This window comes from Teleopsis dalmanni, chromosome 2, assembly GCF_002237135.1.
Source record: "Teleopsis dalmanni isolate 2A chromosome 2, ASM223713v2, whole genome shotgun sequence".
Classification (NCBI taxonomy): Eukaryota; Metazoa; Arthropoda; class Insecta; order Diptera; family Diopsidae; genus Teleopsis; species Teleopsis dalmanni.
In genome coordinates this window covers 136,236,853-136,250,035 of record NC_051847.1, presented here as the reverse complement: position 1 = coordinate 136,250,035, position 13,183 = coordinate 136,236,853, and the positions used below count along the sequence as shown (strand labels likewise).

General features: G+C 29.4%; 1 protein-coding gene across 1 annotated transcript in view; it reads left to right on the top strand.

The window, feature by feature from the left end:
• Positions 1 to 13,183, top strand: part of LOC119679808 (dopamine D2-like receptor) — a gene marked incomplete at its 3' end in the record, with an annotated part of 102,181 nt that overhangs the window by 69,393 nt on the left and 19,605 nt on the right. Inside the window, 3 exon segments of the mRNA XM_038092357.1 lie at positions 5,937 to 6,161; positions 6,322 to 6,520; positions 9,332 to 9,673. Coding sequence (XP_037948285.1) covers positions 5,937 to 6,161; positions 6,322 to 6,520; positions 9,332 to 9,673 — 766 coding nt within the window.

The window sequence follows — 13,183 nt, the reverse complement described above, 5'->3', positions numbered from 1 at the left end:
AGCGAAAGGATCGAAAGCCACAGTGTGAGTCTTAAACCCACTAAAACCACCTTTTGGGAATGAATAGATAAAATTTCCACAGCAATATGGAAACTTTATGCCAATAATCAAAGGAGAAAGATAAGAGCAGGAGGCTTAATACCTAGCGGGCTAGGTAAATCTAAGCATAATTACGTAATGAACTGTAAACAAGTCCACATAGCAGAAGCAAAAAAATATTGTTTATAAATTATAGTGCTGTAATGAAGCACTAATATACATTGATTTGATATTGGTTTATACAAATTAACATACACAGTCCAATTTTAGTATTGCATATATATGCAATTGTGACAGAAGCAATTCTACTTTGTATTTGCAACAAAAAAATCAACAATACTTATTTTCAAATTACATAATGTAAATCCATTACCACCGTATAATGAATACAGCTAGAATGACTTAATCATCTTCCAATTTTACCATCAATAATTGAATCATTATAATTTTTACCCTTTTAAAGTAACTTCTACGACGTTATTTAAAATATGAAATCATCTGTTTCTCATCAACATGGCATATTCAGTTGAGTTTTCACAGAAACAATTGCACCTAAGCCTATATATATTTTATATCATATATGTTTTATATCATGTTAAATCAAAATTTTAGATATGAGATAGCAAACAAAACTACTTATTGTTTTATATTTTAAATTAATAAATTGTAAAAGAAGACAATCAAATCTACTCTCGTATAACAAATCTTCTACTTATATTAACACTTTTGTTAATATTCCAGTACTAGAAACTGCTAATTAAACGTTAGTCACTTTCCTTGTATTTTGTCTAGAAATTAGTAGCGACGTTGAATACCACTTAAAGCAAATCCGTTGACAGGTTTTCTTGCTGATTTTGACACTTGCACATTTAACAAGATTTATGTAAAAACAGTGCTTTACCTGCGTGCACATACGTGCATTTCGAGTATCTGATAACCCTTAACAAGACCCTTAACCTCGAAAGTCTCACAACTGTTTATTTTGATTAGCGCTACAGCTGCGATAATTGATGGTTTTTTTTATTTCTCCAGTAAATGTGGTTTAGCTAACCCATATAAAGTTTTATAGCACAGGTGCAGCTAATTGTCACTTATAGTATGTTTTTTATTTACCATAATATAACCATAGCAAAACTTTAATACAGATACGTGTAATTTGTGTAATAGCTTGACTTTTCGGTAGTTTTAAATTTTACTCACTTTTTTATTGGGAATGTATTTTAAAGTTTTTCAAAGTTATATGTTATATGGGAATTTCAATTTTCTTTCAACACAATTTTTTTACATAATTTAACCTCCAATTGTAAGTCAGAAAACTAGTTTAAGTGCTTGCTGATTGCTTCTTCAGCGCACAAATTCCAGATTTGCAGAGTGCCAAAGGTAACCACTTTACAACACCCTCACACCACAACCGTTTGTATATTTTTGGTTTTATATTTCGTAAATCTTCCGTAGAAGTTTATGGTTAACAAATTTGTTTACCGTTTCTAACACATGCGAATGTAGAGATTACTTTAAAAGACTTTTCTGCCAAACGAAAATCAATCCCATTTGAGTGTTTCGGATTACAGCTGCCGGAGAATCCATTCCCTCTATTGCTTCGTAAATCATGAAAATATATTTCTGTTTTACGTTTATAAAAACATTTAAATTTGCTCTACAAATCTACAAACTGATTTTGCAGAGAAGTTACATTTGTTCAAAATTAGTAGCTTAATCTATTCCTGAGTAGGGTTTTTTCTGCATTTTGACAAAAAGGTTATGACGAAGATTAATTATTTTATGACAGCGAAATAAAGTAACTATTTTGCGGTTGAGCATTAAGTAAGAGGATTTAAATTTTGATTGTGGCTCTTTTATATTTTTAAAAAAATATTTCATATAAATATTTCTTATATAAAATACAAAGAAACGAAATTTAATTCAATTTAATAAAAATTTAAAGAAAGTAATAAATTATTGTACTATAAATAAATTGAATAAGTATTGAAAGCAAAAGGGACCTTAAAATAATAAAAAAACCATTTAAAAATAAATAAAGTTTAATTTTTCATAGAAGTTTCGCAACATATTAATAACATAAAGTTCATATAACTATGTTTAGTTAACTTAATTGACTTCATATTCAAAATTGACTATAAATTCACAGCTAATTCAACAACCTGTTAAAGCCAAAATAATCATTTATTAACCCGTTTTTATTGATATTAACTTTACATACGTGTATTCTTCTTTTAAATAACTTTAGGTCACTCGGTTTTTTACGGTTCACATCAGGAAAAATTCTTGATATTAACTTCGAATCAGGAAAGTATATCTTACTATGAATCTATATCTCAGAAATATTGCACCAAAGACCAAATGTATGATTATATTTTTCTGAACGCCATTCAATTTGCATGACATTTGTTGTTCTTGTTTAGAGAGTTTAAAAAATTAAAATTTTAAAAGCCGTCTTGTATTCCGTCTTGCCCTATGTTAATCAAATAATATTCTTTGAGAACTTCATGCTGTTCTCAATATTGGCTTCTGTTAGTTCTTTATGATTCTTAATAAACGGAATAAAATCAAAAGGGAACATTGTCTGGCTACAACTCCCAGTTGCAAAGAAAATAGTATTATCTATTTCTATCATGTCTGAGTTAATAAATTTCCACCTTTCAGGTAGGTTTTTTAGATACGCAGTTTACTTGATTAAATACTGATAAGAATTTTTTAAATACTTTTTAATATAAGAGAAAACAAAAATAACAACTATATCGTATAATAATTTTTGCAGTTTTATTAATATTGGTATTAACCCTAATTGCTTATAAGTATTGGTTTTTGTGCCTGGTCCGTTCTTGTTTTGCTCCACAAAAAAGGTAATATAAACTCACCCGAAATTTATAGAGGCATTGCTCTATGCAACATTATCTTAAAAATTTTCACCCATATTCTACATGGTCGCCTCTCGCCATGGGCGGTACAACACAATAAAATTCCCGAGTCGCAAAATAGGTTTAAAAATAAAAGATCATATACTGATAATATTTTTACTCTTCAAACAGCAATTCAATTACATCTACGTCTAAAAAGCAACTCTGCTTACGGACTTTTTATTGATTTCAAACAGGCATTTGATTCTATTGACCAGAAGCTGCTCTGGCAAAAACTTCAGCAAAAAGTCTCTGATCCTATCTCTGTTACCGAATGCGTTCTCGAAGGGAAAATTCTCAACCCTCTCCTTTTCATATTGTTTATTGCTGATATGGAGAAAGAAGTAAGGAATGCAAATACTAAAGGGATCAATATTAATGGTTTACATGATATTTTGTTGCTGCTTTTTGCAGATGACGCCGTTGTTCTCGCTAGGTCCCCTATTATTTTGCGAAAAAATTTAATGGCACTTGAAAGCTACTTCGAAAAAACAAGCTTGCTGTAAACACGGAAAAAACCCAAATTGTCCACTTTAAAAGAGGGGGAAGACCAAAAGCAGAAAATTTCTTTTACAAATAATACAAAATTTCTATCGTGAAGTCCTACACATACTTAGGAGTAAATTTCACAAGCTTCACATTAGGCAAATGTGCAGCAGAAACTGCCATAAGAAAAGGGAAAATGGCGCTCGGTACGCTCGGTACTATTAGTAAATTTAAATCAGACTCTTGGGAAGGTCGGGCTAAACTATTCGACTGCATTGTGTCTGAAACACTTTAATATGCATCAGAAGTGTGGGGTCTATGATTTTAACTAGAAATCGTTTCGTCAACGTACTACAAACGTTTGTTAGCACTCCCCAAAGCTACAAATAATGCAACTAGTCCTAGTGAAAATTTCATATAGAATTTTCAAACGAGCAATCAATTTCATTATACGAATTCGTCAAATGGGCAAATCAAGATACCCCAAACAATGTTTCCTTCGTTTCATTTACCTACACGTAAATAATTCTTCTTGGGTTACACAATTTAATGACTTTCTTAAAGTTGTAAATAGGACAAACTTGTGGGAAACACCGACTGCAGCAACTTGGATTAAGAACCGAACTATGGCCCTTGAACGCTTCAAAGATATCTAAAATTCAAAAACATTTTAAAAGTCAACAACTCACAATCCATGAATTGCAATATATTAAGGGCCCTTGATGACAAACCTGCTTGTTACCTCTTTGAACGTAAGTAATTTTTTATGGCAAAGGTTATCGCCCAATTGCGGGTTGTCAACAACTCACTGCACTCGTTTTTGTATTAACGGGCAAATTTACAGACTCGAAATCAATAACCTTTGTACACTTAGTAATTTACAAACTGAAGAAACGTTGAATAACTTTATGTTTGAGTGCCCCATTTACTCCACAGTACAAAATCACCATCTTAGTTTTTTACTTACAGTCTTCAGAAACAATAAATCTCAAATTTTCAACTGCACTGATCCGGAATCAACTAAGGCAATACTCTCATATATATTAAATAGTCTTAAAATCAGATCATTTATTATAAACGAATAAAATTTGGTTTTTCCTAAAAATTAAACCTCTTAAACCTAACTATAAGTATACATCACACATACACACAAACCTTCTTCTGTTACAACTCTAAGTTTAGAAACAAAAGTAAATAAATGTTGAATTGAAAAATATTAATTTATGTATATTTTATGTTAAATAGATTGATTACAATTATTATTTGCGAATTCAAGATGCAAAATAAACACATTTTGCTCTGATCAATTTAATTAATAAATTATTGAATGGATGTTATTAGTTATTTATTCTAGTTTAAGAACACATAATTCTCCTTAAATCAATATTGCATTAGCCAACTTATATAAACTTAAATTTAAGTTGGGTTATTGTGTTGTTAACCTCTTTTCTTCATCGACAAGTTTTTGAAACTTTTATTTAAACACCACAAGAATTCATATGCCTTATTTTATGGCACAAGTTTCTTTTGGAACAGGAAAAATGCAATACCAAAGAATGTAATTCATACACTATAAAAAAATCTCTTAACTATTTTCGGAACAGTAAAAATAAACAGAAAAAATCACACAAAGTGGATGGAAAACTCCAACTGCGGAGGCTATCAAGTACGAGTAGAGTTTAAGGATATTTCTTAGGCGTTTATAGTAATAAATTACAGCATTGAAGTGCACTCGATGTAGAAAAATACAGAAAAAATTAATGGGGGAAGAACACACAAAACACATACACGTATAAGCAAAAAGCAATAAGTAAAAAAAACAGATAAACCTATGTTACCAAAAGCCCTGCATGCCAATAAGAAAGGTAGTCGTGGAAGGAAAAACCTCATGAAAATCACAAAGTATGGGTTAATGAATATAAATGAAATAAAATGTTGTTTAAATGTATTTAAGTCAGTATTTTACGCCAAGTAACGAAAATATATTAGCAAACTTTTTTCATTCGAAATCTAAGCAAATACTCATGTGGACGTGAATTAAGAGTGGATGTGGTCCATATGCAGTCAGAAAACTCAATAAAGTAAGTTGAAAATCCCTGAAATAAGCAACGAGCAAAACTAATAAAGTAAAAATTGATTTTTTCTGCCAATTTGCATATAAGAAAATTTTATTTCTTTTTTGGAATTAGTCTATTGTTTGCATTTTCTCAGTCCCAGTATTGTTCGCTCTTCAGTGTCATTTGGATTTGCGAAATTTCGCATTCGCTACAATAAAGAATCCATTTTCATTTCGTTTTCAATTAACTCAAATATTTATTTTTCAGCTACGCCATAGTACTGAATTTTTGCATTAAAAAATACAAAAAAGTAGTTATATACTTTACTTAACCCACTGGTGTAAACATAAACTCATTTACGCTTTCACATGTATACCATATACACGTATGTATTTACACTATGCCATTATTAATTTTTCTTTACGCTTTGTTACAGGATATTGGCCGCTCGGTTTTATTTGGTGTAATATATATGTAACCTGTGATGTACTTGCCTGCTCGTCAAGCATCCTCCACATGTGCTTCATCAGCCTTGGCCGTTATTTGGGCATACGAAATCCGCTTGGCTCGCGGCATCGCTCAACGAAACGTTTGGCTGGCATTAAAATAGCTATTGTCTGGGTAATGGCGATGATTGTGTCCAGTTCAATTACAGTTTTGGGTAATGTGATATGCTTTTTTACACAGTTTATATGTGTTTTATTTTTTTTGCGTTTCTTAAGTATTAATGCTATTATACCACACATTAATTTCACTCTTTCACTTTGTTAACTATATTTTATAATATAAATAATTTACTACTTTATCTGTCTTTCGCACAGGTCTAATTGATAAAAAGAATATTATGCCAGAGCCAAATGTATGTGTGATAAATAATCGAGCTTTTTTCGTCTTCGGTTCTTTGGTTGCATTTTATATACCAATGCTGATGATGGTCACCACCTACGCACTGACAATACAGTTGCTTCGAAAAAAGGCACGTTTTGCAGCAGAACATCCAGAAAGTGAATTATTTCGACGGTAAGTAAATATTTATATTATTTTTATTTTTTTATAGACGAAATAATAATAAATCACAACCAAACTATAAAGTTCAGTTCTTGAAAAGTATTATTTTTACTTCATCCAATCAATTTGTGGGCCTTTTCTCCTCATAGGTTCTTTGGAAACTAATCCTATCAATTTAAAATGGGTTTCATATTAATAATAAAGTAAAGTGAAAAAAGCTGAATGAACTCTAAATCTATTACTATTTATTGTGAATTTATATTTACTAAAATAATAATTATTATTGAAATATTTAAGAAAACATACTTGCTTGTTTGTACAGTTTTTGTATGCTTTTGTAATCTCTTTCAATATTAAATTAAAAAATGATGTTATGTATCATGAGTAAATAGTACATGTGCAGCGAAAGTAAATGTATAGCACTAAAAAGTGCTAAAAAACAACACGATCAAAATTACTTCTCTTCCTTTTTTTTTTAAAAACAATATTTATTATTACTAAAATCTAGACACTCCATAAGTTCAACAACAAAAAAATTCTAAACTTAAGTACACGTTTAAAAAAACGTTGGCTAACATATCCTTTTCTTGTAACACGTCCAAGCTATATAGTGTATCATAGCAAAACCCATATCTTATAACAAATGTTATTTATTTAAAATTGAGTTGAAATAAAATTAACGCAATAACGTTACTAATCATGATATTAGGTAGATTTACAATTATTATAACATAAAGTAAGGTTTTACATAAACTTAATATTGAACGGGAGATAACAGAATAGACCAATTTATTTGTCTATAGAATTAAGTTTTAAACAACACAGAAAGTAGATTTTGATGTAAAAAATTATATCTTGTTTTAAAGGTGTTATTTCAGTTCATTATAAATCGATGGCAGTTATGTTCTTCTACTGTATCAGATAGAACCTATTTCAATCTGTCATCTGTCAACAGTTGCTGTGAATTTATTTTTTATTCTTTAATATAAACATTATAGTAATATAATATATTCAATTTATAATAATTTTCTTTCACAGTCATATTTCCAATAATAAAAAAAATAAAGTATTAAAACTTAGTATCAGATTTATCCTTAGTCCCAAGATCCAATACCCAAGATACGTGCAGCCAAAAATTCGTTCGTAAACAGTTCGATACTCATGGAACTAGCTGTCTTGTCAAAATTTGTCATTAAATTTTTTACTTAAGCTTAGGTACATGCAGATCATTAACATTAGTTACTGTTTCAATGGAATATATATTTACCAACTCGTTAAATATTGTTACACCTATTAAAGGCAAGACATTCACTACTCGTAAAAATCTTCTAGAAAACATAATAAATTCCATTTATGGTAGGCAATCAAAATTTTGAGACAAACTTCAGTATTTAAAAAAAATAGACACAATTTAAATTTGAAATGATGTATTTATCTGTACTTCCCACGTTAATAAATGGGTATTGTGTATCCCATTTTGATAAATAAAAAAATAAAATATAAAAAATATATTATTTCATTTATATTTGTATTATATACAAGAATATATTGACTTCAAACAAATTATCATTTAATATATACGTACAAACAACGTCTTTTATTGTTACGCAAAATTATTGAAGCCTAAGTTAAATTAAGTATTTGACTTCCAGAAAGAAAACATATTAACTAGCAAATAAAAAAATTTAAATCGAACTAAACTATAATGAGTTAACAATGTTTTTAATTAAAAGTTTTTGTGAACAAATTATTGATACAGTGCTCCTTAGTCAATATTATTATATTCCGGCCCCAAAACTTTTTTATTTCGAAGATCTACAAGCACCTCCTAGAATTGAATAATTCTATACATAGGACCAGCTGTTGAAACTCAACTTCTTCTGTCTTTTGGTTCTTTCCGTTAACGAGTAACGGCGAGCCTTTTTGGCTTATAATTTCCACGGTTTTTTTTTTTTTGTTGTTTTGTTATAAATATTCTGTTATATAGTGCCACCACAAGTAAGTTTTTTCTTCATCTCAAATTTGGTTCAACAGCTTTTCTGACAAAATAAAAAACTGAAAAAAAAGGTCGAGTTAGTTGACTCAAACATCAACTAGAATATAGAAGACGAACGGTTCCAAATAACCAAAAAGTGTAATCCGAACAATTGCAATATCTGTGTGACATCAGTATTTGTTTATTTGCTTTTACCTATCTTAGTCACAAAAAATTGGCAAAAAAAATGCATATAACACTACTTCACTTCATTGAGTTTAACAGAAAGAAGAAATTACGCTTATATAATGTGTTCAAGGTAATTAAAAAAGAATCCTACTAATATCCCTAAGTCATTTTATGTAACAAGTAAATATTTACTTAAAAGTGTACTTTATTTTTTTGGTTTTCACTTAAACTTTAAGTATACTATATATAACATAGTGAAATTTAGGCTTAGCGTAAAAAGTTCTATGGACCCCAACGTAAAGTACGATTCAGACCACACATCCAAATACAAAGCTTACAAAATTATATCAATTTCCTCTTACAAAAAGTTTGTTTATATAGAGCAGTATATATGCTACATTGTACTTACAAACGCATCTCAGAGAATCAGTAAAAAAAACCACTTCTGCATTTGCATTCAAGATTTTTTTATTGAATTAATTGTTTAAATTGTGGTTCCCATTTAAAAGTCATCAAAGAAATTGCAAATACAGAAACAAAACCAGAATAAAATGAACAAAGAATAAAAATCAACAATGTAAGATTTTGACCAAATTGTGATACTTTCTGATTGTATGTGAATCTTAACAATACTTTTTTGTTCTCTTACATTTTTACAGACTGGGTGGTCGTTTCACTATAAGACCACAACATAGTCAGCAGCAATTACAAATGCACAGCAGCTTCAATAGCAACAGTTACAATAAGTACTGTGTCAGCGACTCAAATCGCAATTTTAATAGTACAACTAGCAACATTGATTGCGACATACAGCAACAGCAGCAGCAGCAGCATCAACCACTACAAAGATCATTACTACATCGAAATAGTGGAAAAACACGCCGCACATCAGCTTCCGTGCGCATCAAATCACCTTGTAGTCAACGTATCACACAATCTCAATCATCAACACAATCGGTCAACTTTTGGCGGACACATGGTAATCCAAATATCATGGACAGGTAAGCAGTAACCAATAATTGTAGCGTAAAAATTGTATAGGTTTGAGGGTATCTAAACTTAAAATGTTAGCAAATTTGCAATTTTTTAGAAGCTTGCATACATTTCTCTCTCTACATACTTTAATGAAGCTATAAAAAACAATTTGTATTTTATGAGCAATGCATATCAATAGGGAAATCGATTGCAAATTTGCTACTTTTAAGGTTTTATAAAATTAATGAACCATACGCAAAAGCATTAAAATTAAATTACTGCTCATATTCACAATAACAAACATATAAACGTGTAACAAACAGCTTGTATGAGCAAACTATAAATTTTTATACGTCAATTTTAAATTCAAAGATACTAATGATGCTGGCAACCATAAAACTATTGCACAAGATACATCCTGTTTCTCAAACTAAGGCTGCCTTACTTTACGAGTATATCCTTTATCAGTTTTCATGTAAGAATTTTTATCATGTCTGTTTTATCTACAGATACACAAAATTTCAAAGTATATATTTTTGCTAAGAATTCATATTTTTTACCAAAAACCAAATAAACCCGGAAATATTGAAAATAAAAAATGTTTATGTTTAATGTTCTTCATAAAGCTTTGCAATGCAAAAGAGCACATATGCCCACATTCTCACGTGCAACTGAGGGTAGCATTGAATATACCTGAAATATGGCATATCCGGTTAAGTGCATTAAAATTTATGTTTTAAGCTTTGTAACCGAATTTGCGAATGTAGTCGTGTGCCAATATAATTTATACTTGAATGATCATTTTGCACATGCAGATTAATGTATCTGCATGTGCGAGTGTACACTCGCATCGCCTGATGGAGTTACTGTGGTGTGCTCTGGTGTACTGCGGTGCAGTGCAATTGGATTGAAACGAATTTCGGTGCCATCAGATATTTTCATTATGCATTTGGCAAGCATAAAATCCGCTAATATTATTTATGTATGCGTGCGTGACTGGCATTTAAACAACCTTTGTGTATTAATAACGTTATTCTAGTTTCTTTCAAGTGACAGCTAACATATGCATGGTCTTTGCAGTAATGATATATTGAAGTTTTCAAACATTTCTTATAAAAACATACAAAAAAAATTTTTTAAGTCTTCGAAAATTTATGAACTTCAAGGAATCATGACTAAAAATCATTTGTGTAAAATTTAACAAGTATTCAAATATTTTTACTCGTCATATTAGTAAAATAACGTAGTGAGCATAGCTACTGTCGTAAGCACTATCACTTTTTGGCAACTCCCAAAAATATATATTAATATAATATGTAAAGAAATACTTGTCTTAGGTACCATTTGGCATCCCTCTGCAAGTGAAGCCCAACGCATTATAGATACTATTGCTATTCTCTTCCTGGTCACATAACAGTGTTAGGATTAATGAAATTAAATTGTTTTCAGAAAATAAGTATGCATAGCGTATGAGTAACAATTATTAAAAAATTAAAATAAACCCTTGAAATTGTAATAAAATGCAACAATTTCAGCTATTTCAAGTATTGCTAGATATCTACTATCAGTGGTTTTATCGAAATAACTCGTTGGCTTATTAGTCCGTAAAGAAGTGCCAGGCATAAAATTTTGTGAATTGCGAAATATTGACACAGTCATTTTTTTTTGAAAATAAATATTCAATATAACTTTATAGAAAGATAAATATATATAAATACGTCAAACATATTTCTTTAGATTTATTTTTAAATCAAAAGATTTCAAAACAAAACATCTATAAAACTGTGTACAAAACTGGATTAGAAGTAGGTATAGTAGCAATTTGTTTGTCTACAATATACTGGGAAGTTATCGTCGGGAGATGGTTTATAAGAGTTGTAAGGAATACAGTCGTAGTCGTATTGAATTTTAAATTGCATGGAATCGCCTAAATCTGATTATATTTATATTGCTTGTTAGTTATCTAATAACTAGTTGCTTTATGCTTTATGTTTTGTTTTATTAATTGTTTTTAATGCCTTAAATAATAAAACTAATTAAAAAAAAAATTGTATTTAATGTATTTACATATCCATATATATGTCAAGAAGTGTTCTAATTAAACACAAATAATAGGATCACTGCTATTCCCTTATGTAAATTTTTATTGTTATAAAAAATAATTATTCGTAGGAAAAAAAATAATAATGGAATTATCTGTTCTCATAAGCTATAATCCATTGAATCTGAAATTTTAGGTGATGCATTAATTCTTTTTTTTATATGAGGACTATTATCAAAACAACTATACAAATTAGTTCTTTTTTAAATTATAAAAAAGTGATTCACTGAATTTCTTTATATATATTAAATATTATTTCAAGTTTTTGGATAATTCCGGTACCAAAATAAAGACAAAAACTGTATTTGGATTAAAAGTGATTAATACAAATTTATCATGCATATATGGTATGAAAAGTGATTACTCATCTACCATACAGTCTACAAAACTATCAAATTTATGGATATAACACATATTATATGATGAAATTTGAAATTTATATAAATTTTGATAATTCTAAACAAAAATAATATTAAATACCATTTTTATATATGTTACTAGGATGCTCCGCTCCTACGATCTTTGCTACCCAACCTCTGTTGTATTTATACATACTCTTTCATATTCAACAATATGTATTTGCTTTAAACATACTCTAGAAGAGACATAAATTTTGTTCTTGTTTTTAAGTTCTTGAAAAAATTGATTGTTTCTTCTAGAGAATATTAAAAGCACATATAAATTTTTTTTAAATAGAAAGATAATTATTTCAATTTTCTTATTGAGAACCAAGCACTGGTTCAGTAAGCAGAAATATGTTGTACTTAATAAAAGTAAGTACATTTTATATTTTAATAATAATCATAGATTAATCTAGTTAAGATGGAATATACAGCTTAGACTTACTCCCTTCTTTTCTACAATTTTTTCAACGATTATTAGTTATTTCCAAGTTTGAAGAAAAGTTTTTAATACAAATTACATATCTAGAAATTTACAAATTTACAACTACAAAAATTTGATTAATTTATTGAAATTTGTCTAAATATCTTATGATCAAAAAAGAACGAGAATTTAATTTTTAATAATTTTCTTTATTATCGCCTTCAAAGTACTCTCCTCCTGCGGCAATACATGCATGCCAACGCTTGATCCAATTTTCCATACAAGTTTTAAAGGCCGCTGAATGTATGGCCTTTAATTCACGCAGCGAATTTACTTTTATGGCCTCTATGGTCTTAAAACGTGTTCCACGCAATGGCAATTTGAGTCGGACGAAGAAGAAAAAGTCACACGGGGCCATATCTGGAGAGGTATACAACGCTGATTCGAGTATTTCTAAGTATTCATCATCAGTGATCTTAGAAAATATTCAAATTTTTATTTAATTAACAGTCCGTATATAATTTGTTGGATTGGAAGTGTTAGACTTGGAACTCGTGCTGACTTTTTGGTCTACTCATGCAAGATTACATAGTTTACTACTTCATTACAT